This window comes from Acinonyx jubatus, chromosome A1 (assembly GCF_027475565.1).
Source record: "Acinonyx jubatus isolate Ajub_Pintada_27869175 chromosome A1, VMU_Ajub_asm_v1.0, whole genome shotgun sequence".
Classification (NCBI taxonomy): Eukaryota; Metazoa; Chordata; class Mammalia; order Carnivora; family Felidae; genus Acinonyx; species Acinonyx jubatus.
Genome location: NC_069380.1, coordinates 85,338,187 through 85,364,706, shown reverse-complemented (window position 1 = coordinate 85,364,706; position 26,520 = coordinate 85,338,187). Strand labels below are relative to the sequence as shown.

Genomic DNA, 26,520 nt, shown 5'->3' with positions numbered 1-26,520 from the left:
GAAGAGAAAGGTCAATAGTTACAGCATATTTTACTATTGTTTTTTTAAAAAAAATGTTTGTTACTTATATTTGAGACAGAGAGGGTGGGTGGCTGAGAGAGGGAGAGAGACAGAATATCCCAAGCAGGCTCTACACTGTCAGTGCAGAGCCCGACATGGGGCTGAAAATCACTAATGTGAGATCTTGACCTGAACCCAAATCAAGACTTGGTCACTTAACTGAATAAGCCACCCAGACTCCCCTGTTATTGTTTTATATTAAGAAATTTCCACAGCCACCTCCACCTTGATCAACCCTGATTAGTCAGAAGCCATCAACCTCAAGGTAAGACCACCCACCAGCAAAAAGTTTATAACTCACTCAAAACTCAGATGATGGTGAGTATTTTTTACCAATAAATATTTAAATTAAGTATTTAAGTTTTTCTGTAGACATAATACTATTGCACACTTACTAGCCTAGAGTATAAACATAACTTTGATTCAATTTATTATATTTACTTTGGTGCCATGGTTCAGAACTGAAATTGCCATATCTTTGAAGTACTTCTGTCATTTAAAAAAAATTTTAGGGGCACCTGGGTGGCTCAGTCAGTTAAGCGTCTGACTTCAGCTCAGGTCATGATCATGCATTCTGTGAGTTCAAACCCCACATATGGATCTGTGCTGACAGCTCAGAGCCTGGAGCCTGCTTCAGATTCTGTGTCTCCCTCTCTCTGGCCCTTCCCTTCTTGAGGTCTCTCTCTCTCAAAAATAAACAAACATTAAAAAATTAAAAAAAATAAAAATAAATAAATAATTTAACGCTTATTTATTTTTGAGAGAGAGAAGGTGAGTGGGGGTGGGAGAGGGAGAGAGGAAGACACAGAATCTGAAGCAAGCTCCAGGCTCCAAGCTGTCAGCACAGAGCCCAATGCGGGGCTCAAACTCATGAGCAGTAAGATCATGGCCTGCACCCAAGTCGGAGGCTTAACCGACTGAGCCACTCAGGTGCCCTGAGGTACTTCTGTCATTTTTAAAGATATTGGCCAGCGTGAAGGAACCTTATTGAAATAAATTGTATGTTACTTGATATTGAAGTAAAAAAATATTTAATATATATTGATGGACTGAGTTTAATCATCATTATTCTGAGTCTCCAAAAACTGGTTCTGTATTTGCATTGAGTTTCTTCATAATTCATTCTCCTGGCAATGGATTATAATAAATTGTATTTAATAGTTCTAATTCTGTACACATAGGTATTTTTCATCATAAACAACTATTTTCAGAAGAAAAAAAATACTGAATTTGTGTAATATGCAAAGAAAATATTCAATGACAGTAAATATATATTGATTTCTTAGAAAAATGATTTGTGTATCTGTCTCATTTTCAAGTCATTGATTTGTATTATACAAATGCTAGATGTACAATATAAAATATGATTATATATATATATATATTTGGGAATATATATATTTGGGAATTTTCATGTAAAGTGTAGTTTTCTTAGAAATAAGAACATTGATGGGAGGCCTGGGTGGCTCAATCAGTTAAGCGTCTGACTTCGACTCAGGTCATGATCTCGTGGTTCGTGGGTTTGAAACCCATGTCAGGCTATGTGCTGGCAACTCGAAGCCTGATACCAGCTTTGGATTCTGTGTCTCCCTCTCTCTGCCCCTGCCCCGTTCATACTCTGTCTCTCTCTCTGTCTCTCTCAAAAATAAATAAACATTAAAGTTAAAAAAAATAAAACATTGGGGAATCCGTCATATAATGGCAATTCATGGATACTCAAAAGTCCATGTTTGTACCCAGAATATATGAATATGTTATTTATATGGAAAAAAAGGACATTGGTGATATAATTAAATTTATAGACCTTGATATGGAGAGGATATCCTACATAATCCAGTTGGGCTCAATGTAATCACATAAAATCTTAAAATATGAGAGCCTTTCTCAGCTGTAGTCAGAAAATTAGAAAGATGGCCCGATGAGATGAACCTTACTGGGCAATGTTGACTTTTAAATATAAAGTAAGGAGGCCCATGATTCAAGGAATGTGGGAAACCTCTAGAAGCTGGAAAATGCAAGGAAACAGATTTTCCCTAAAGATTTGAGACGATAACATAGCCATGAGACACCATAATTTTATTTCAGTAAGTCTGACCTATAAAAACATGCAATTTGTGCTTTTAAGCTATTTGGCTTATGGTAATCTGTATGTGCAATAATAGAAAACTAAAACACTGAATGAAAGTCAGTATTTCATTATCAATGTGCCACATTTGATCTATAGGATGTCTAAAATTGATTAGAGGAGAAATATTCTATCTATCTATCTATCTATCTATCATCTATCTATCATCATCTACACACTCTCAAAATGTCTTTAACTGTTAAAACATTTTGCATATTCAAACAACTAGACCCTATAAATCACACCTGGAATGGAAATTTTGTAACTATATCCAACAACAGATGTGAATCTCAGAGACAATATTAAGCACAAGAAACTGGACATACAGGATGTACCCTGTAAAATGTCATTCATCTTCTATAAATATTTAAAACAGGATGTTTTCAGAAGTCAGGATAACACTTATGTTCAGTGTTGAGTTGTAAAGGAGGTTCTGGGGTGTGATTTGTTCTACATATTCTAGATGCTGATAAAATGGGTGTGTGAAGTTTGTAAAAATATGTTCAGCTGTATTCATAAAATATGTGCACTCTTCTTTATGTAAAATATACATAAAGTATTTAACCAAAGAAGTAAAGCCCCTCAGATGTTGAGGGAGTAGAAAAATATTTCTGACCCAATGATAATGAATATCCACCTGTGCTCTGGAACAACCTGAAAAGGAGTTGGGTGATTTTACACATGTCTGAGGGAGGAGACTTTCCTGGCCTTGGCACAGATCACCGTAGTTGGAGAACCATAAAATGTGGCAAATATAAAAATACATAATGGTATCATAAAACAAAGATTTTGTTTACACCCAGGGTGCATTAGATACTAAGAAAGAACAAAGACTCCCGATTATGACTGCAAATTGATTATTCACTATACTGGCAGAAACATTGAGTGCTATTCACCATCAGATTTATTTTTTTAAGTTTGTTTATTTATTTTTTTTTATTTTGAGAGACAGTGAGGTGGAGGATCAGAGGGAGTGGAAGAGAGAGAGAATCCCCAGCAAGTTCCCCACTCTTAGTGGCTGAGTCAAGGTCAAGACTTGGATGCTCAACCAATTGAGCCACCCAGACACCACCAGATTTATTTGATTTAACAAATCAGTGTGATATCACACTTTTTGCATACAGAAATATCTAGAATCAGATCCACACTGCTCTGCCCAAATGGATGCTATTTGGATTAATAGAATGTTAATGTAATTTTACACATATATTTCACTTCTGTGATATTAAAATATTGCCTGAAACATGGCACAATGTAACAAATTCTATTCTCTAGTTACAAATTTTTCCTGTGCTAATAAGTAACTTTACCAACACCTTTTCCTCCCATAATAATTGAAGCAACAATATTGCTATATCATGGATTATCTGCTGAGTATGTTGGTAAAAGTCACTGGGGTATACGGACATCCTGCTGAACACAATACCAGCTGAAATGCATCTCTATAGATATGGGTAATGGTCTTTCCATAACTTATATTTACTTAGTTGTGAAGAAAAAACAGTTATGTAACAAAGGGCTTGAAACTTTATTGTTAGGGGGCCTACCAAAAAAAAAAAAAAAAAAAAGGAAAACCAAATCAATAATGTTTACAACAAGGAAATTTTTTAAATACAAAATTATGACCAAAGACTTAAAATTCCAGGCCACGAACATATGAAGATGAGACAAAATATCTAGAACTAGTGTGAAAAATTCTGTGATGAGTATTAATACAGAAGCCAATAGATGTAAAGAAACATGGCAATCAAAGGCATTTTACTGGTAGATGGAAAACTTTAATTTTGGAGGGTGAAATACAGGGAGGTAAGATTGTTTTTACTGAATTATAAGGAGAGAAAGTATATGATAGCCAGAAAAGCCTAATGCATAATGACAGATTCCAAGATCTAGAAGTTATTCTGTGTGAATGAAGAAGATGCTTTCTACAAAAGAGTGGATGGAAAATAACATTAGAAAAGAGATGATTTTAGGGGCGCCTGGGTGGCTCAGTCGGTTAAGTGGCCAACTTCGGCTCAGTTCATGATCTCGCGGTCCATGAGTTCGAGCCCCGCGTGGGGCTCTGTGCTGACAGCTCAGAGCCTGGAGCCTGTTTCAGATTCTGTGTCTCCCTCTCTCCGACCCTCCCCTGTTCCTGCTCTGTCTCTCCCTGTCTCAAAAATAAATAAAACGTTAAAAAAATTAAAAAAAGAAAAGAGATGATTTTATGGTATGTAAAGAAAAAAAAATCCAATCTGAAGTCAAACGAAATGAAGAAGAAAATTGTAAAAATTGCTGATGATCCCAATAACCAGTTAATTACTTTATTATATTTTGCATTATATATTTTATATTTTTCTAACATACAAATATAGATAAATGTGTGAGCACATACATACTTTACAAAGATGATATGAATCCTTACAAAGATGATATGAATGCTCTTTAGTGCACTATTTTCTTTCACAAAACAATATGTGATATGCATTTTTCAAGTCCACATATAGGATTTACACTATCATTTTTATATCTACATTAAAAAGCTTGGAATATTATCTTTTATCCATTTTGAATAAATATTAAGAACACTTTAAACATTCTTTAATTTTATTATAAAAATAAGTTATATGAACATCAGTGGATTATATACTGAAAGGCAGATAGAGAGACAGAAAGAGAGAAATTTTTTTATATTTCTTTGCAGTGAAATTTTCTAAAAAAAAAACCTCTTAGATGTCTGGGCCTATTAGAACACAAAATTTTTATAAACAGATAAATTATGCTAGATCCCACAATGAGGGTACTTCTGAAATAGGTTATAGTTCCTTGCTTCCTCTTTAGATGTACATGTATTGCAGATCATTTTCTTAATTTATCAATAGAATTTATAACTATTTCAATATTTTAGAAAAAATATGATATAATTGGCTCTTTCTTCTTTGTGAAATATAAGTTAATAAAAGCACTGAACACTAAACACATTTATAGTCTAACCTTTTCTTAATATTTTCACATGGTATTTGCATTTGCTTTAATTAATTAGCTTTTACATTTATTCTGTTCTTGAGTGTTTTTATAGCTATACTTCCAAAACTTGAATTTTTCATATTTCTCTATTTCTTTATTAAGCATGTTTTGTTTAATTGTTACAAAATGAGATGAAAGTTCAAGGGATAAAACTTAACTCATTTTTAAGTGGTATATGGTTTGTTTAGTTTATATTCAAAGTCTTCTCTTTTTTATATAAATTATAACAGTACAGTGGTAGCAGTATAGAGAATAAAAACTAAGAGATTAGGGAAAAAGGAACAATTTATTTATTTTTTTATCAAAACTTCCTTGTCACTCTTAAATGTTCTGGGGTATCTATATTCACATCCTATAGTAAAACAACCACTCAAACAATTATCTGTGACATCTATGGTTCCTCATCTGCCCAATCTTATGAGTGGCTGGGAAGGAAACGTTAGCAGGTAAGTTTGTGCCTAATCTTTCCTCTTCTAATGACACATGTAAAAAAGAAATAACCAGATCAAATCTTTTTTTTTTAATTAATGAGATCTAATGAGATCTTCTGACAGTAATTTCTAGCAGAAAGGGAACTAAAAGTGTTACTTATGGAATGTGTTTAGGAGGATATATCCCACTTCTCTGGATTGCTTATGGTAAATAAATTTAGAATTAATGGGTAAGTAGGCAAGGATGCTGAAACATAGGTACCAATTATATAGTCATTTTATACTGAGTGGAGCAGTTTCTTGAACTAAGTACCTCCTTCTGTGCAAGGTAATATCCATCAAGTATGATTTGGAGACATCATATGTTACATGTAGGTCATGGCATGGTTTTCTTTTTTCTTTCTTTCTTTCTTTCTTTCTTTCTTTCTTTCTTTCTTTCTTTCTATATTTTTTTTAAATTTGAAGTAGAGTTAATATACATGAGTTTCAGGGATACAACAGTGAACATTGTGTGTAATCTATATATTACACAATGCTCACCATGGTAAGTGTAGTTTCCATCTGTCACCATACAAAATTATTACAATATTATTGACTCTATTCCGTATGCTATACCTTTCATCCCCGTGACTTACATATTTTATAAAAGGGGATTGTACCGCTTAATCTCTTTCAGATATTTTGCTCATCCACCATCCCCACCCCTCTGGGAACCACCAGTTTGTTCTCTGTACATGCCTGTTTCTATTTTTGTTTGCCTTTGTTTTGTTTCATTGTTTATATCCCAATTATGAGTAAAAACATATGGTGATTGTCTTTGTGTCCAACTAATTTCATTTAACATGATACGTTCTATGTTCATCAATGTTGTGAATGACAAGATTTTATGCTCTTTTATCAATGAGTAATATTCTATTGTGTATATATATCATATTTTCTCTGTCCAATCACATATTGATGGACATTTAGGTTGTTTCCCTATCTTGTCTGTAATAAACATAATAAAACAATGTTGCAATAAACATAGCATGCAAATATCTTTTTGAGTTAGTGTTTTGGCTTTCTTGGGTGAATACTCAGCAGTGAAATTACTGGATCATATGGTATTTCTTTTTTTCCTAATATTCGGAGGAACTTCCATACTGTTTTCCATAGTGGCTGAATCAATTTACATTTTTACCAATAGTACACAAGTATTCCCTTTTCTTCATATCCTCACCAACAGCTAACATCATACTTAATGGGGAACAACTGAAAGCTTTCCTCTAAGATCAGAAACAATGCAAGGATGTCCATTCTCAGCACTTTTCTTCAACATAGCACTGGAAATCCTGGCTGCAGCAATCAGACTAAATAAATAAATAAATAAATAAATAAATCACAACCAAATGTGTAAAGAAAAAGTAAAACCTACCTATTTACAGATCACATGATAATACATAAAAAGCCCTAAAGAATCCCCCAAGCACTATAGAACTGGCAAATGAATTCAGTAAAGTTACAGCCTACAAAAATTATATCTATATATCTATATCTATATCTATATCTATATCTATACCTATATATCTATCTGTTGCTTTTCTATATATAAATAAAAAAGGAGCCTGAAGAGAAATTAAGAAAATTATCCTATTGACATCAGTAAGAATAAAATACCTAAGACTAAATTTAGCCAAAGACATGAAAGACCTGTACTCTGAGGACATAAGACATTGATGAAGAAAATTGAAGATAATACAAACAAATGGAAACATATGTCATGCTCATAGTCCATCTTAATAGGATAAAGAAGGTCTGGTGAGCTGCACCCATTTTATGAGGCTTTATGCTTTTCTTGTGTCTTGCAATCACCTATATCCTTTAAACTACTGAAATATGATACTAAAATTTTTATTTCTCATGAGTTCACTTTATTTATCCTAGTGGGTAAGTGGAATTATGGTTTCTATGGCAAGTTTGAAGGATACCAAATGCATTATAAAACACCCAGTTCATGCTACCAGGTTACAATTTTGTGCAAATTTACCTATATATTTCCTTGTTTTTTCTATGCTTATTTATTTACTTTGAGAGAGAGAGAGCATATGTGAGGAAGGGAGCAACAGAGAGAGGGAGGGAGAGAATCCCAAGCAAGCTTTTTGTTGTCAACACAGAGAGCAATACAGGGCTCAAACTCATGGACTGTGATATCATGACCTGAGTCAAAATCAAGAGTCAGATACTCAATTGACTGAGCCACCCAGGAGTCCCCAACTTTTAAATTTCTGATCTGGTCTAAGAAAGATTCATGATATATGGTGTAGACTGCTGCATATCTACTTCCACCCCACCCCCCATCACTATCATTTCCCTCTTCCTTACTGATCCCTCCTATGTGCTGCCATTTGTGTCATGATTTTGCTGAAGCTCATCATCAGACAGGTAAAGTCTTGCGAGGTGTTTATGGTAAAAGGATATAGAATTTTCCATTACATAGCTGATCCATCTCAGCTGGCTATTTAGATATTTCCAAAAGAAAGAATTCAAGTAACTTGGGTTAGGTCACTATTTTGGTTGTGGGAAACTGCTAAATGTTTAGACCTTTACTCCGAGTCTGCAACAATTGATTTAAGGATTGAACACTGATGAAACACAAATTAATAAAGAGAAGAAAAGTAACAACTAATAAAAATTGTAGAATAAAGAGTGTAATATTATTTATTCCTGGAAAAATAACTATTGGTAATGTAATATCTCATGGCTCAACGTGGTAAAGGTAACCAGTCCAGAATTTACCTGTATGATATTTGAAATCCTAAAACAGACATCACCAAACCCTAATAGTATTCTGTATGCAAAATTATAACCCTAAGCAACTTTCTACACATAAAACTGTCATAAGGGATTGAGATAACCTTTGGGAAAGATAATATTTTACTACACAAATATGAAACAACTATCCTTTCTTATTAGATAAAACTGAAGGTTACAAGTCATCACTCCAGCTTTGTTTGTTTATTTATTTTTAATGTGAATGTGCATTCCTTACTTTGCATTATAAATTAGGAATGCAAGGACCTTCCCATTCCACTTTACTATGAAGCTAGTATTTGTGTCCATGACTACTTATTTAAATTTGGACTCATAAAATTTCAAGTTCAGAATGGTTTATCTTAATCTATGATATTTGTGAAATTTATCACAGAGACTGATAATTTTCACAAGAATATATTTGTACTGGAGCCAGAGGTTCCTTACTCACAAAGTAGGGCAATACACACACTATATAACTTCCCTGAAATTCATTTTCCATATCTGAAAGATGGATTTATAATTTTATCTAATTTTTATACTCTAAGGATTATATGTGATAATCTATATAAAACATTTATCATCATTTCCAGCATGACAGAGACATTTATTAGCTGTTATTTGCTTTTATTACTGTTACTATGATCACCCATGAATGCACATTTTATTACCATATTCATGATGTCTAATTCAGCCATTAGGTATTCATGATTGCTGCTAAAAGTATAATTCCTTACAAAACATTTTCTGAAGTGTTCTCTTCATGTCGTTGTTCCTTAGACTGTAGATGAAAGGATTTACCTTTGGAGTCACCACTGTATACATGATGGCTAACAAGGTGTCACTCTCAGGGATAAAAGATGAGGAGGGGGTGAAATAGACAGCACTGGCGGTGCCATAGAACAACACCACCACTGACAGGTGGCAGCCACAGGTGGAGAAAGCTTTCTGTTTCCCCTGAGTAGATGTGATCTTCAGGATCGTGGAGAAGATCAGTCCATAAGATATGAGGATGCAGATAAGGGGAGTGAGAGCAAATAGACCTCCCACTATAAAAATAACCATCACATTGAGGGATATATCAGAGCAAGAGAGCTTCAAGAGAGGGTTGAGATCACAGAAGAAATGGTGGATGATATTGGAAGCACAGAAGTACAGATGTGCCATTAAAAGAGTGTGTAAGAGGGCATGGAAATAAGTGACAATCCAGAGCCCAGCCACTAGTTGGACACAAAAGTGCAGATTCATAATTGAAGTATAATGTAAAGGGCGGCAAATTGCCACATACCTATCGTATGCTATCACACAGAGAAGAAGGCTGTCTATATTCACAAAAGAAATGAAGAAGAAAAGCTGGCTGAGGCATCCTATGAAAGAGATTGTCTGTGTATCAGTCACGATGTTCACTATCATTTGGGGGATAGTAGTCGAGGTAAAACAGATATCAACAAAGGCCAAGTTACTAAGGAAGAAATACATGGGTAAATGGAGGTGAAAGTCAAAGCCCACAACCAAGATGATGAGCATGTTGCCTGATATAGTGATTAAGTACATACATAGGAAGAGCACAGCTAGGAAATGTTGCTGCTCTGCTGATCCAGAAAGTCCCAGGACAAAATCATTGATAATTGTTAGATTTCCTGTTTCCATCTTCCCAACAAATCTAGGAAATAAAAATATTAAATTGTAAAGACTAGAAATGTTAACTATTTCACACACATGTGTGTGCGTGTTTGTGTGTGTGCATGTGTGTGTGTGTAATAAAGTACCATTCAAATTCTTTGTGCTCACCAATTATATCTTGTATTTACGACATTGTCTATATATTCACATAGACATGTTGGGCATAACAATCTAAACTTTTTTCAAGAAAGAATGTTTTTTTTCCTTCAAACAAAAATGCAAATTTTCTGCATAATATCTTCTTTTTAAAAAAATGTTTATTTATTTATTTATTTTGAGAGACAGAGTATGCAAATGGGGGAGGGGCAGAGAGAGAGGGAGAGAGAGAATCCCAGGCAGTCCCAGGCTGTCTGCACAGAGCCTGAAGCAGGGCTTGATTTTGACCTGAGCCAAAATCAAGAGTTGGACACTTAAACAGACTCAAACACCCAGATATCCCTGCAACAATCTTTGAAAATTATCAATACATACCTTCCTCCTTAAGACTTTTGCCAATCAACAATTTTCCTCCCCACTATATATCTATAGGCCTGAGCATTCATTTAGATTCATTTAGATTCCTAGTCAAGGGTGAAAAAACAGAGAGTAATGAAATACAGATAATCATGTTTCTCTCTATAGATAATTATATTGTATCACTGTGGGAGTATTTACTTATTAAAGTGTATTTATTTATATAATATAAGGGGACAGGTCTTGAACCAGGACACCATTTTCTCCCTTGAGGTCAGCACACTGGAGACTATACAAAGTTCCAAATACATCTTTTTTTTTTTTTAATGTTTATTTAGCTTTGAGAGAGAGAGAGACAGAGTGCAAGTGAGGAAGGGGCAGAGAGAGAGAGGGAGGGAGACACAGAATCCAAAGTAGGCTCCATGCTCTGAGCTGTCAGCACAGAGAACAATATAGGACTCAAACCCATGAACTGTGAGATCATGACCTGAGATGAAGTTGGGCGCTCAACCAACTGACCCACCCAGACACCCCCCAAATTCATCTTCTAATGTGAGTTGGTTTTATATTTTTTGTGAGTTGGTTTCTCCCTTATTTTTATAAATATTAGTTTTAATTTTAATATGATAAATACTGATAATGGTAAACCACATAAACTGAAAGTCATTGGAGGGGGTCTTCATTTATTATTTTGTTTTGTTTTCTTTTTTGACATATTGAAATGATCATATGGATCTTATCCTTTCTGTTATTGACGTGCTGTATCAAATTGATTGATTTGCAAAGATTGCAACCCAGGAATAAATTTCACTTGATGGGATTGAATGTTGTTGTTGTTGTTGTTGTTTTAATATATTATTGAATTTGGTTTGCTAGTATTTGATTAGAATTTTTGCATCTATACTTATCCGGGATATTGGCCTGTTCTCTTTTTAGTGGTGTGTTTATCCAGTTTTGATATTACAGTAATGCTGGCTTCATAGAACAAATTTGGAAGTTTTCCTTTTTCTTCTATTTTTTTACAATATTTTTTGAGAATAATTGGTATTAATTTTTCTTTAAATGTTTGGTAGAATTCACCTGTGAAGCCATCTGACCCTGGACTTTTGATTGTTCAGTTTTTTTTTTTTTTTTTTACTGGTTCAATTTATTTAGTGGTTATTGGTATGTTCAAATTTTCTATTTCTGACTGTTTCAGTTTTGGCATTTCATGTTTCTAGGAATTTATCCATTTATTCCAGGTGGTCCAATTGGTTGGCATATACTTTTTCATAATATTCACTTATAATTGTTTGTATTTCTGTGGTGTTATTTGTTATTTTTCCTCTCTCATTTATGATTTTTTTATATGAACATTGTTTTTCATTTTTTCTGATAAGTTTGGCTAGAGATTTATCAATTTTATTGATTTCATTTCAAAGAGGCATCTTATTTATTCGATGTGTACTATGTATTTTTTGTTTTTTTTTAAGTTTCTATGTCATTTATTTTTTAACTGTTTTAACGTTTATTTATGTTTGAGAGAGCTAGAAAGAGCACGAGTGGGGAAGGGACAGAGAGAGAGGGAGACACAGAATGTGAAGCAGGCTCCAGGCTCTGAGCTGGAAACACAGAGCCTGATGAAAGGCTTGAACCCTTGAACCATGAGATCATGATCTGAACCAAGTCAGATGGTTAATGGACTGAGCCACCCAGGCATCCCTCTATATCATGTATTTCTGGTTAAATCTTTATTATTTATTTTCTTCTGCTGAATATACGTTTTGTTATTTTTATTTTTCTAGTCCCTGTGTAAGGTTAAGTTGTTTATTTGAGATTATTCTTGCTTCTTGGGGTAGGCCTGTATTGCTACACACTTCCCAATTAACACTGCTTTTGCTTCACCCCAAATGTTTTGGACTGCTATGTTTTCATGATTTTTTCCATGTACTTAAAAAAAATTCTTATTTGATTTCCTGGTTGTCCATTGATTGTTTAGTAGCATGTTATTTAATCTCTATATTTTTGTGGTATTTCCAGAATTTTTCTTGTGGTTCACTTCCAGTTTCATATCATTGTGGTCAGTTAAAATGCATGGTATGACTTTGATCTTTTTGAATCAAGTTTGATAAAACTTGTGTGTATCCTAATGTGGATGCTATTCTGGAGTACACCCAATGTGTATTTGAAAACAGTGTGTACTATGCTGTTTTAGGATGGAATGTTCTGAATATATTTGTTAAATCCACTTGTTTGTGTCATTTGAAGAATTGTTTCCTTGTTCTGTTTAGAAATCTGTCCATTAACATAAATGAGGTGTTAAAGTTCCCTATTATTGTTGTATTACTATTAGTTTCTTTATGTTTGTTATGAACTGTTTTATGTATTTGGGTGATTTGTTGGATGCACAAATATTTACAGTTGTTATAGTTTCTTGATAGATTGTCCCCTTTACAATTTTACGGCATCCTTCTTCCACTTTTGTTACTGTTTTTGTTTTAAAATCTACTGTTTTTTTTTTCTGATATAAGTATTGCTACTACAGCTTTAAAAAAATGCTTGTTTTTGAGAGAGAAGGGGGACGGGCAGAGAGAGGGAGAAGAGGATCTGAAGCAGGTTCTGCACTGTCAGCAGAGAGCCGGATGTGGGGCTCAAACTCACAACCTGTGAGTCGCGACCTGAGCCAATGTTGGAAGCTTGACCAACTGAGTCACCCAGGTGCCCCAACCACTCCAGCTTTCTTTTGGCTTCCATTTGGATAGTAAATATTTCTCCATCCTCTCACTTTCAATCTGCTGCTGTTTTTAGGTTTAAAATGAGTCTTTTGTGGGCACATCATAGATGGGTCTTTTTTTTTTTTTCTAACTTGTTCTTTCATCATATGCCTTTTGATTGATTGAAGCATTTAGCTCATTTACATGGAAAGTAATTATTGATAAATATTTATTTATTGTTAGTTTATTATTTGTTCTGCAGTTGTTTCTGAACATTTTCTCTGATCCTTTCTTGTCTTTCTCTGTTTCACGTTGTGCTGATTTTCTTTAGTGGTATATTTGGATTTCTTTCACTTTATTCTTTCCATATTATTAGTGGTTCTGGATACTTGGTTACCATTAGGTTTGTATATAATGACTTCTACATATAGGCTATGTTAAGTTGATGGCTATTTAAATTTGAATACATTCTTTCCCCTTCTCCTCTCTATATTTCAGGTATATGTTATTATATTTTATATCCTTTTTTGTCAGGTCACTGATTTTTGAGGGTGTGTGCAAATATTCACATTTGCTGTTTTTGTGTTTCCTATCTTTAAACTGTCACTTTTGGTCTCTCCTTTCCCCTCAAAGATTCCCTTGCATTATATCTTGCAGAGCTGGTTTAATGATCACAAACTCATTTAGTGTTTGTTCATCTGGGGAATTCTTTATCTGTCCTTATATTCTGGATGATAGACTTGCTGGATACTTCATTCTTGGATCTAGATTTTTTCCAGCACTTTGAATATATCATGACACTCCCTTTTGGCTTGAAAACTTTCGGTTGAAAAATTTTCTGCTAACTTCATGCATTTTCCCTTGCAAGATAAAGATGTATTTCATTTTTTTCTTTATTACTATATTTTGCCATTTTAATTACAATGTGTCTTGATTTGGTCTGCTTTTGTTGATTCTCATGCAGGTTCCCTGTGTCTCCTGGATCTGGAAATCTACTTTATTCCCCAGATTAGGGAAGTTTTCAGCTACTATCTCTTCAAATAAACTTTCTGCCCCTTTCCTCTCTCTTCTTCTGGGATTTCTGTAAAATGGATGTTATTATGTTTGATCAAGTCACTGATTTCCCTAAATCAATTCTCATTTTGCATAATTATTTTATCCTCTTTTGCGCGCGTGTGTGTATGTGTGTGTGTGTGTATTATGATCTAGTTGCAGAACCCCATGTATGCTGTGTACCCTCCGGGACTTGTAATAAGTCTTGTTTTTTCAAAGTTCCCTCATAGTTGTTGAAACATAACCATTGTAAGAATCACAAGGGCTGGTCCAGCCACAATATTGGCTCCAGTTGGGGAAATATCTGTGGGGGCTTTCCACAAGTAGTATGAGCTCAGCTGTATGTCCCAGGAATTCTTAGACATTACAACTGATGGGCTAAGACAGCATAAAACAGAGGACAGTATTTAGAGAAGCTATGTCAGAATGGGTTAACTGAATGTGGATTGTGTTTGTATGCACTGCCCATTAGTGTATGTTAAACCTCATAAAACCGTCCACATAATACTTGATTACCTTTGAAAACATTAAAAAAAAATCAAGTCTCTGAAATGCAAAATTTGATTTTCCTTTAACTTGTACCTAAGAACAAATGGCATGATGACTGTATTAACAATTTAGTGTCCAGGCTAAACACCAGTGTGACTTCATCTCCATCTAGTAGATGTATGTGCATGTTCGTGTGTGTGTGTGTGTGTGTGTGTGTGTGTGTGCATGTGTGTGTGTCCGTGTGTGTGTGTGTGTGTGTGTGTGTGTGTGTGTTTGTAAGGGGCAGTCTATATTGGAACTGAGAATATGTTCTGGGTCTGGTAGTGAGGAATTAGAATTATAAACTGCATAGGGAGAAGGACATGAATGCAGAACACGAAAGCTACATTTGTAGGGAATTCCAAACATTACCTTGCCGCAAGCCATAGAGCAAGGATGTTGGAATAATAAGCACATACTGTAAGACTCTATAGTGTTGAATTATAATATATTAAACATGTATTCAATATATATTATCATATGGTAATATTTTATTTTAAGAATTTATCACATTAGGGTGGAGCTCCACATATACAAAATATAGAATTGTTTAAGGTAGTGAAGTACAAAACTGTTGGTTCAAGAGAATGCATGTGGCTGTGTATGTAGAGGAAATACTGTGATTGAGGGCATAATCCTGGCTTAGATGAACCAAGCAGGCATTGGCAGAGGGGAAGGGAAGCAAGGGAAGACAAGACAGTAATCAAGGGAAAACATGATGCTGAGTATAAAAGAATGGTCGAGGACTTGTTGAACAAAATATTTGTAATAGATATTATTAATGTAGAGTTAGTGGGGGAAATACTTGGATTAAATTTGGTTTTAATTGTTAATATTAAATGACATCAATTTAAAAATATTTTTGAAATGAATTTGAATTTTAAAAACTATGTGAGAGGTCTCTGGGTGGCTCAGTTGGTTGAGCGTCTGATTCTTGATTTTGGCTCAGATCACAATCCCACAGTAGTGGGATCAAGCCATGAATTGGGCTCTGTGCTGAGCACAAAAGTCTGATTAAGATTCAGGCGCGGCTGGGTGGCTCAGTCGGTTGAGCGTCCGACTTCGGCTCAGGTCATGATCTCACACTCCAGGAGTTCGAGCCCCACGTCAGGCTCTGTGCTGACGGCTCGGAGACTGGAGCCTGCTTCAGATTCTGTGTCTCCCTCTCTCTGACCATACCCCGTTCATGCTCTTGTCTCTCTCTGTCTCAAAAATAAATAAACATTAAAAAAATAAAAAGAAAGATTCTCTCTCTCATCTCTATCTCTATCTCTTCCTCTGTCCCTCTACTCCACTTGTCCTCTCTATCTTAAAACCAATCCAAACTAAACCAAATCAAACAAAAAAACTGTGTGAAATATCTCAAACTGAGAGAAATCTTCTCACATTTAAGCTTCTCCCCCCTCATTTGTAAATACAAAAGTTTTACTTTATAGTAAGATGTTACATCGGCCTTTAAGAATATTTTGCAGTAGCTTCTAATACCAAGTTCCAATCCCCTCTCCAAGATTGTTTTTATGCAAAACATAATAGCATTTATGGATCCCAGAAAATATAATATATAAGCTGGAAATGATAGATTATTTTACAAGAACATATGGACACTCATATTTTAATAAACTGTTTTCAATTCGTTAAGATTTCTGAAACATAACATGGGTATATATTAAGCATAAAATGAGCTCTAGTGTTGTTTTATTTTTATTATACCATTTGTTTTGATCCCCATTGTCTTTTATCATCACATACCACTCATGTTTTGAGACTTATTTAAAAAGCCAAATTCCTCTTTGAGCTTACTGGATCACTTCCTGTTCATGAATGAATTTCCCCACCTCCATGTTCTGTAACTTAAAGCACTTTATAATCATATTTACATCATGTGATTTCACTCATGTATGGGATTTTAGAAACTCAACAGATGAACATAGGGGAAAAGAAAGAAAAATAAGGTAAAAACAGATGCAGTCAAACCATAAGAAACTCTTAAAAACAGAACAAACTGAGTGTTGCTGGAGGGGTTTTGTGCTAAATGGGTGATGGTCATTAAAGAGGGCGCTTGTTAGGATGAGCACAGAGTATCATATGTAAGAGATGAATCCCTGGGTTCTATTCCTGACACCAAGACTCACTGTATGTAAAAAACCTGAATTTAAATTAAATAAATGCATAGATAGATAGATAAATAGATAGATGATAGATAGATAAAATCATATATAAAATATCCCTGTACTGAATGGATCAACAACTATTATATGACCTTATAGACTTATTTTATTAATATTCCTTTTATGAATTATCACCTAAATGAACTATGCCATTTGCTGTTGTGTATTATACATGGTATTTCATTATCTTACACAAGGGACATATTTCTGATACTTTAAAAAAAAAAAAAAAGTAAGCCACAGAGCTACATTTTACAGACAAATGGCATGCAGAGGATTAGAGGATTTACATAAATGACTGAAAACTTACAGAAGAAACATTTAAACCCAGGTATGTCTGACTCAAGGACCATGATGAACAGCAATATTCCAGAAGGGGACCAGGTAATAGTCTTAATCACTGGCTGACCAGGGTGATGAGACCTATACCCCCATTCCAGATCATCAGGAACATATAACCTAAGCAAAAACATACCTGCGACCTGATGTAACACTGATTGTGGGTTAGTAGCCAGGCCAATCTGACAGATCCATTCCGTCACATAGTTTTGTGAAAATTAAATGAGTTGTTCCATGGAAACTGCTTTGAACATTCTCTGCAGCAGTCAGAACTATATAAATCTGTCACCTATTTTTTTGTTGTTGTTGTTAAAATTAGGTCATATTTATTTTGTTTTTCTATTACTAACATAAGAATTCAGGGACTGGAGAGTAAGTGATTTGTCACTTAGAAGTGAGAGGGATCATGGCTAGTTATATAATTTTAGGGCAAAATGAAAAGGTACAGTCACTTGTTCAAAAAATAGTAAAAACAAGTGATATTTAAGGTATTAATGCATAAAGGCTTTTTCTTATTTTCTTTTCTGATTTCTCAGTCACTTTGTGATATATTTGTGTTATAATTTCCTTCAAGATAAAATTAAAATTTAAAACTTTTAGCCTGAATCTCATTGTTTATCTTAATATTCTGCAGAACTACTTTTTTCACAGTAATTATAAAGCTGTGTTTCTATTTTTTAACTTTTTATTTTAATTTCAATTAGTAAAGATAGAGTGTTAAATTAGTTTCAAGAGTACATTATAGTGAATCCGAAATTCCCTATATCACCTAGTGCACATCACAACAAGTGCACTCCTTAATTCTCCCTTACTTCTCATCATTTATTTCACCCATCCACTCATCTCCTCTCCACTATAGTAACCATGAGTTCGCCATATGTGTGTGTGTGTGTGTGTGCGTGTGTGTATAGTGTGAGTGTGTGTGTGTGTGATGACTGGATAGAAATGTAGGTCTATTTTAACTTTTTAAGGAAATTCCAGACTTTTCCAGAGTGGCTGCATTAGTTTGCATTCCCACTGATCATGCAAGAAGGTTCCTTTTTTTCTCTACATCCTTAGCAACATCAGTTGTTTCTTGTGTCATTGGTTTTAATCATTCTGACAGGTGTGAAGTGACATCACATTGTAATTTTGATTTGCATTTCCCTAATGATGAATAATGTTGAACATCGTTTCATGTATCTGTTGGCCATCTGGATGTCTTCTGTGGAGAAATGGCTGTTCACTTCTTCTGTCCATTTTGTAATTGGATTATTTGTTTTTCATTGTTGATGTATTTATTTTTGAGAGAGAGAAAGAGAGAGAAAGTGAAAGAGAGAGGGGGTTAGAGAGAAAGGGAGACAGAGAATCACAAGCAGGCTCTGTGCTGTCAACACAGAACCCCATGAGGGGCTCAAACTCATGAATTTGGTGGTCATATACTGAGCTGTCATCAACACTCGGATGCTCAACCAACTGAGCCACCCAGGTGCCCCTCAGTTTTGACTTTTATAAGTTATTTATATATTATTGATAGCAACCCTTCATAAGTTATATCACTGGCAAAAAAAAAAAAATATCTTCTCTCATTCCAAAGGTTGCTTTTAAATTTTGTTGATTATTTCATTTGCTGTGCAGAAGCTTTTTTACTTGATGTAGTCACAAGAGTTTATTGTTCTACTGTTTCCCTTGCCTCACGGGATCTATCTAGAAAAATGTTGCTATAACCAATGTCATAGAACTTACTGCCTGTGCTCTTTTCAAAGATTTTATGGTTTTGGGTCTCACATTCTTTAAAGGAGTTTGAATTCATTTGTATGTATGGTGTTGAAAATTGGTCCAGTGTGTTTTTAATAATTACAGTCCAACTTTACCAAGACCATTTGTGGAATAGATTGTCCTTTTCCCTTTGGATATTCTTTCCCAGTTTGTGGATGATTAATTGACCATATAGTTATGGGTGTATTTCTGGATTTTCTCTTCTGATCCATTGATCTGTGTGTATATTTTTTTGCCAAATATGTAACAGTATATAATGAATATAGAATGTATATAATGTGTATATATATCCCAGTACCATGCATACTGTTTTGGTCACTAGGCTTTACAATGTAAAATGAAGGCTTGAATTGTGATGTTTGCAGCTTTCCTTTTCTTTTACAAAATTGGTTTGGTTATCCAGAGTCTATTGTGGTTCCATACATATTTTAGGATTGTTTGTTCTACTTCTGTGAAAAATTTTCTTTGCATTTTGATGGGCATTGCATTAAATGTGTACATTGCTTTGGGAAGTATATACATCTTAAAAATATTTCTTCTTCCAATTCATGGCTATGGGATGTCTTTTCATTCCTTTGTGTCATCTTCAATTTCTTTCATCAATGTGTTATAGTTTTTAGACTATAGGTTTTTTTCAATCTCTTTTGTTAGGTTTATTCCTAGGTGTGCCACTGTTTTTGGTGCAAATGTAAGAGGAATTGTTTTCTTATTTTTTTTCTTTCTACTGCTTCATTGTTGTGGTATAGAAAAGCAACAGATTTCTGTACATTGATTTTGTGTCCTGTGACTTTACTGAATTTATTTAACGGTTTTAGCAGTTCTTTGGTGTAGTCTTTTGAGTTTTCTACATAGAGTATCATGTCATCTGAATATAGTAAAATTTTACTTCTTTCTTGCTGATTTGGATGTGTTTTATTTGTTTTTGTTGTCTGACTGCTGTGGCTAAGGCTTCTGGTATTATTTTGAATAAGTAGTGGGAGTGGACATCCTATCTTCTTCCTAACTTTAGGGGAAAAAACCCCTCTGTTGTTCCCATTAAGGATGATATTATCTGTGATTTTCTTATATATGGTCTTTATTATGTTGAGGTATGTTTTGTTTGTTTTCTAAATCTATGTTGGAGGGTTTTTTTCAAGAGTGGGTGTTTTACTTTATCAAATGCTTTTACTGAATCTTTAATTTTTTTTCCAACGTTTATTTATTTTTGGGACAGAGAGAGACAGAGCATGAACGGGGGAGGGGCAGAGAGAGAGGGAGACACAGAATCAGAAACAGGCTCCAGGCTCTGAGCCATCAGCCCAGAACCCGACGCGGGGTTCGAACTCACGGACCGCGAGATCGTGACCTAGCTGAAGTCAGACGCTTAACCGACTGCGCCACCCAGTCGCCCCAACTTTTACTGAATCTTTAGATGACCATATGCTTTTCATTCTTTCTCTTAATGATGTGATATGTCTCCTTGATTGATTTGCCAATACTGAACCACACCCAGGGATAAATCTCACTTGATTGTGATGAATGATTGTTTTTAATGTACAGTTGGATTTGGTTTGCTAATATTTTGTTGAGGATTTCACAGTAATGTGGGCTTCATAGAAACTATTTTTGGAACAGTTTGACAAAAATAGGTATTAACTCTTCTTTAAATATTTGGTAGAATTCTGCTGTGAAGCCATCTGGCCCTGTACCTTTGTTCATTGAGAATTTTTTGATTACTGATTAAATTTCTTTGCTTATTATTGGTCTGTTAAAGTTTCCTATTTTTTTCTGTTTCAGTGTTGGTAGTTTATATTTCCATTTCTTCCAGGTTATCCACTGTATTTTCATTTGGTTTTTCATAGTATTCCCTTATAATTATTTGATTTCTGTGGTGTGGTTTTTATGCCTCATTGTTCATTTGAGATTTTATTTATTTGGGTCCTTTCTCTTTTCTTTTTGATGCATTTGGCCAGAGGTTTATCAATTTTATTTTATTTTTTTTAAAGAACCAGCTCCTGGTTTCATTGGTTTGTTCTATTCCTTTGTAGTTCTATATCACTTATTTCTTCTTTTCTTTTATTTTATTTTTTAAATTTTCTTCCATCTACTGGATTTATGCTTTGCTTGTTGTTCTTATTCTAGCTCTTATAGGCGTAAGGTTGGGTTGTGTATTTGAGATTTATCTTGCTCTGGAGTCAAGCCTTTCTTGGTATAAACTTCCCTCTTAGAAATGCTTTTGTTTCATCCTAAAATTTTGAATTATTTTCTTTATATTTTAATTTTTTTCTAATGTACTTTTTTTTCTTATCTGAAGGTTGTTAATGTTGAGAAGCAAGGGAGAGAAATGGCACCAACCAGCTACTTTGCCCCTGGAGCAGTGCTGGACTGCTCTCCGGGAAGCACTCATATATTTGTGATCTTTCCAGAATTTTTCTTGTGGTTGACTTCTAGATTCATAGTTTTGGTTCAAAAAAGTTGTATGATATGACTTTGGTATTTTTGTAGTTGTTGAAGCTTGTTTTGTGGCCTAATATGTGATCTATTCTGGAGAATGTTCCATATTTACTTGCAAAGAATGTGTATTCTGTTGCGTTAGAATGGAACATTCTCAATATATCTGTTACATCTATTTCATGGATTTTTGAGTGTCACAAAGTTTGTGTCCTTCAAAGCCATAGTTTCATTGTTGATTTTCTTAAGTTAATTTGTGTATTGATGTAAGTGAGGTATTAATGTTCCCTACTTATTATTATATTACATGGTTTTAATTTTTATTTCACTGATGATGAGTGATGTTGAGCATCTTGTCATATGTCTGTTAGCTACCTGGATGTTTTCTTTTGGAAAAATGTCTATTCATGTCTTCTGCCCAATTTTTAACTGGATTATTTGATTTTTGGTTTTGAGTTTTACAACTTCTTTGTATATTTTGGATACTAACCTTGTATCTGACATGTCATTTGCAAGTATCTTTTCCCATTTCATAGATTGCCTCTTATTTTTGTTGACTGTTTTGTTTGCTATGTGGAAGCACTTCATTTTGATGAGGTCCCACTAGTTTATTTTTGCCTTTGTTTCTCTAGTTAGAAGTTCCTATGGCTGACTTCAAAGACGTTATGGCCTGTGTTCTCTACTAGGATTTTGATTTGATGGTTTCCTGTCACAAATTTAGTTCTGTCATCCATTTTGAATTTTTGTGGGTATGGTATAAAAAAAGTGGTCCAATGTCATTCTTTTGCAGGTAGCTGTCCAGTTTTCCCAACACCATTTTTTGAAGAGATGGTCTTCTCCGCCCCCCCCCCCACCCAATTGATGTTCTTTCCTGCTTTGTCAATGATTAAATGCCCAGATTGTGGGTTTCTTTTTTGGTTTTTTATTCTATTTTATTGATCTATGTGTCTTTGTGTGTGTGTGCATGTGTGTGCACGTGTGTGTGTGTGTGTGTGTGTGTGCCAGTAACATACTGCCTTGATTACCACAGCTTTGGAATATACGTTAAAGTCTGGAATTAGAGGATTGTTTGTTCTAGCTCTGTGAAAAATGCTGGTGTTGTTTTGATAAGTATCATATTAAATGTGTAGATTCTTTTGGCTCATAGAGACATTTTAACAATCTTTTTTTTTCCTTCCAATCAATGAGCATGGAAAGTGTTTTTCCATTTCTTTGACTCATCTTCAATATTTGTCCTCAGTGTTTTATAGTGTTTAGAGGACAGATCTTTTACTGTGGTTAGGTTCAGTCCTAATGGTTTTTGGTGCAGTTGTAAATGAGATTGATTCCTTGTTTCAGACCTAGACGTTTCTGATGGATTATTTTGGGTTTTCTATATGGAGTACCATGTCATCTGAAAGTAGTGAAATTTTGACTTCACTGTTGCCAATTTGGATGCTGTGTGTGTGTGTGTGTGTGTGTGTGTGTTATTGTTTTGTTGTTGTGTTGTTGTTGCTGCTGTGAGATTGCTGAGGATGGGAGTTCCAGTACTATTTTAAATAACAGTGATGACAGTGGACATCGCTGTCGTCTTCCTGACTGTAGAGGACAAGCTCTCAGTTGTTGAATCCTCCTGATGATATTAACAGTGGGTTTTGCATATATGGTCTTTATGATATTGAGGTACGTGCTCTTCTATCCTCACTTAGTTAAGGGTTTTAACCATGAATGGGTGGTATATTTTGTCATAAGATTTTTATGTATCCATTGAAAGGATCATATCATTTTTATCCTTTCTTTTATTAATACAGTGTACCAAATTGATTTGTGAATACTGAATCACTTTGCAGCGCAGGAATAAATCCTCTTTGTCATGTAGAATGATTCTTTTAATTTATTGTTGGATTCACTTTGCTGGTATTTTGTTGCTAATTTTTAATTTATGTTCTTTAGATATATTGGCCTGTAGTTTTCTACCATTGTGGAGTCTTTCTCTGGTTTTGGAATCGGAGTCATTTTGGCCTCATAGAATGAATTTGTAAGATTTCCTTTGATTTTTATTTTTGGAATAGTTTGAGGAAAACAAATGGGTATTGTTAACTCTTATTTAAATGTTTGGTAGAATTCCCTTGTGGAGCCATCTGGACCTGCACTTTTGTTTGTTGGGAAACTTTTGATCACTGATTCAATTTCTTTGCTGGTTATCAGTTGGATCAAGTCTATTACTTCTTGTTTTAGTTTTGTTATTTTATATGCTTCTAGGAATTTATTAATCTGTTCCAAGTTGTCCCAAATATTGGCAGGTAGCTTTTCATACTATTTTCTTATAAGTGTTTGTATTTCTGTGGGTTTTTTTTTTGTTATTTATCCTCTGTTATTTGTTATTTTGTTTGTTTGAATCCTTTCTCTTCTTCTTGTAATATGGCTAAGGTTTTATGAATTTTATTATTTTTTTAAAGAACCAACTCCTGGTTTCATTGATCACTTTTATTGTTTTGGTTTTCTACATTATTAATTTCTGATTTAATCTTTATTATTTCCCTTCTGCTGACTTTAGGCTTTATTGTCCTTTTTCTAGCTCCTTTAGTGTAATGTTACATTGTCTACTTGCAATTTTTCTTGCTTCTTGAAGTAGATCTGTATTGCTATATACTTCCCTCTAGGACAACTTTTGCTGCATATGAAAGGTTTTGACCCTTGTGTGTTCATTTTCATTTGTTTTCATTTATTTAAAAAAATGTTCTTTGACTTTCTGGTTGACTCATTCATTTTTCAGGTGCATGTTGTTTAACCTCCAGGTATTTGTGGTCTTTCCAAATTTTTTTGAGTGGTTGACTTCAAGTTTCATTATCTAGCAGTCAGAAAATATGCATGGTATGATCTCAGTCTTTTTGCAATTGTTGGGGCCTGATTTGTGATCTATTCTGGGCAGTGTCCCATGTGTGCTTATAAAGAAATGTGTATTCTGCTGCTTTAGGGTAAAATATTCTGTATGTTCTGAATATATATTTACATCTGGACCATCTGGTCCAGTGTGTCACTCAAATCCATTGTTTCTTTGTTGATTTTCAACTAGGTGATCTATCCGTTGATGTAAGAGTGATATTAAATCCCCTAATATTATTACATTATTATTAATGAGTTCCTTTATATTTGTTATTCACTGAATTTTTAATATTTTGGAGTTCCCATGTTGGCTGGAAAAATATTTACAATTGTTAGATCATCGTGTTGATTTGTTCCCTTTATTATGATATAGTGCCCTTCTTCATCTCTTTTTATAGTTTTTGTTTTAAAATCTTTTTTTTTTTGATACAAGTATTGCTACTCTGGCTTTCATTTTATGTCCATTTGCATGATACATAATTCTCCATCCCCTCACTTTCAATGTTCAGGTGTCTTCAGGTCTAAAATTAGTCTCTTATAAACAGTATATAGATGTGTCCTGTTTAATACATTTTCACAAGCCATGTCCTTTGTTTTGACAACTTAGTCTATTTACATTCAGAGTAATTATTGATAGATATGTATTCAGTGCCATTTTATTACTAGTTTGTTTGTTTATTTATTTATGGAAATTTTTTCTATTCCTTTCTAATCCTTGTCATTTTTGGTCTTTCTTTCCCACTCATAGAATTCCTTTTAATATTTCTCGTGAGGCTGGTTTATTGGTCCAAATTCCTTTAGTTTTTGTTTGTGTGGGAACTTAATCTCCCCTTCTATTCTGAATGATAGCAATGCTAGATAAAGTATTCTTGGCTGCAGATTCTTCCAGTTAAGCATGTGGAATATTCCCTGTGGAGAAATGTGCAGCTAGTCTTGTGGGTCTTCCCTTGTCAGTTAGTGACTATGTGTGTCTTGTTGCTTTTAGGCTTTTTTGTTCTTTCTCTATATATATATTTTAATATATATTAATAATACATAAATTAATTAATATCTTAATTAATAAGTTTTACTTATTTACATAATATCTATACCCCTCATGGAGGTTGAACTCATGACCCAAAATCAAGAGTTTAAAACACTTCTGACTAAGCCAAACAGGTGCCCCTATGTCTATATTTTTCTTATTTAACTACAGTATATCTTAGCATTGTCCTGCTATTGTTGATTTTGATTGGGGTTTTCCATACCTCCTTGATTTGGATCCCAGTTTAAGAAGTTTGCTTCTCCAGATTAAGGAAGTTTTCAACTCTTATTTCCTGAAATGAATTTTCTGACCCCTTTTCTCTGTTCTTGTTCTTGTTCTTGTTCTTGTTCTTCTTCTTCTTCTTCTTCTTCCTTCTCCTCCTCCTCCTCTTCTGGGATTCCTGTGATACAAATGTTATCATGTTTGATGAAATCACTGAGTTCCCTCTGTCTATTTTCATGATCCACAAATCGTCCTCTTTCATTCAGCTTTATTGTTTTCCATTAGTCTATCTTCTGTTTGCTTATTTTTTTTCCCTCTGCTTCTTCCATCCTTGTTCATTATATCTGGTCTGTTTCAAATATCAGTTATTGCATTTTTAATTTCTGACAGATTGTTTACTTATTTTTTATCTCTGTGGTAAAAACATCCCTGTAGTCTTCCAATCTCTTTTCATGCCCAGTGAGGATCCTTATGATTGTTGCTTTAAATAATCTATCAGGCATACTATTTATATATGTTTCAATTATGTATCTGGCTGTGACCTTTTCTTGGTTTTGTTTCCTTGTTTGTTTTGTTTTTCTGGAATGAATTCCTCCATCTTTGCATTTTGTCTAGGTGTCTGTTTTCTTCTCTGTGTTAGAAAAGTGTGTTAAGTTTTCTGATCCTGAAGTTAATGTCTTCATGAAGAAGAGGTCATGTGGTGTCCAGAGCCGGGTGCTTCAGGGAGTGTCTCTAGTGTGTACTGCATGCACTCTGTTGCTGTGTTTTGGATGCTCTACCCTTCAGGATAGTCACATGTAGAGCTTCTCTTTGCCTGCAATGAACAGTGTTTGGTCTTTGTCTGGAGTATGGTAAATTTTAACTAAGTGTGCTCTAGTCTGCTTGTGAAATG

General features: G+C 34.3%; 1 protein-coding gene across 1 annotated transcript; it reads right to left on the bottom strand.

Moving 5' to 3' along the window:
* Nucleotides 1-9,129: 9,129 nt before the first annotated feature.
* LOC106988434 (olfactory receptor 1C1) lies at nt 9,130-10,062 on the bottom strand. The gene has a single exon (XM_015086879.1). It carries the CDS (start codon nt 10,060-10,062, stop codon nt 9,130-9,132), a length of 933 nt encoding a protein of 310 aa, XP_014942365.1.
* Nucleotides 10,063-26,520: the final 16,458 nt, after the last annotated feature.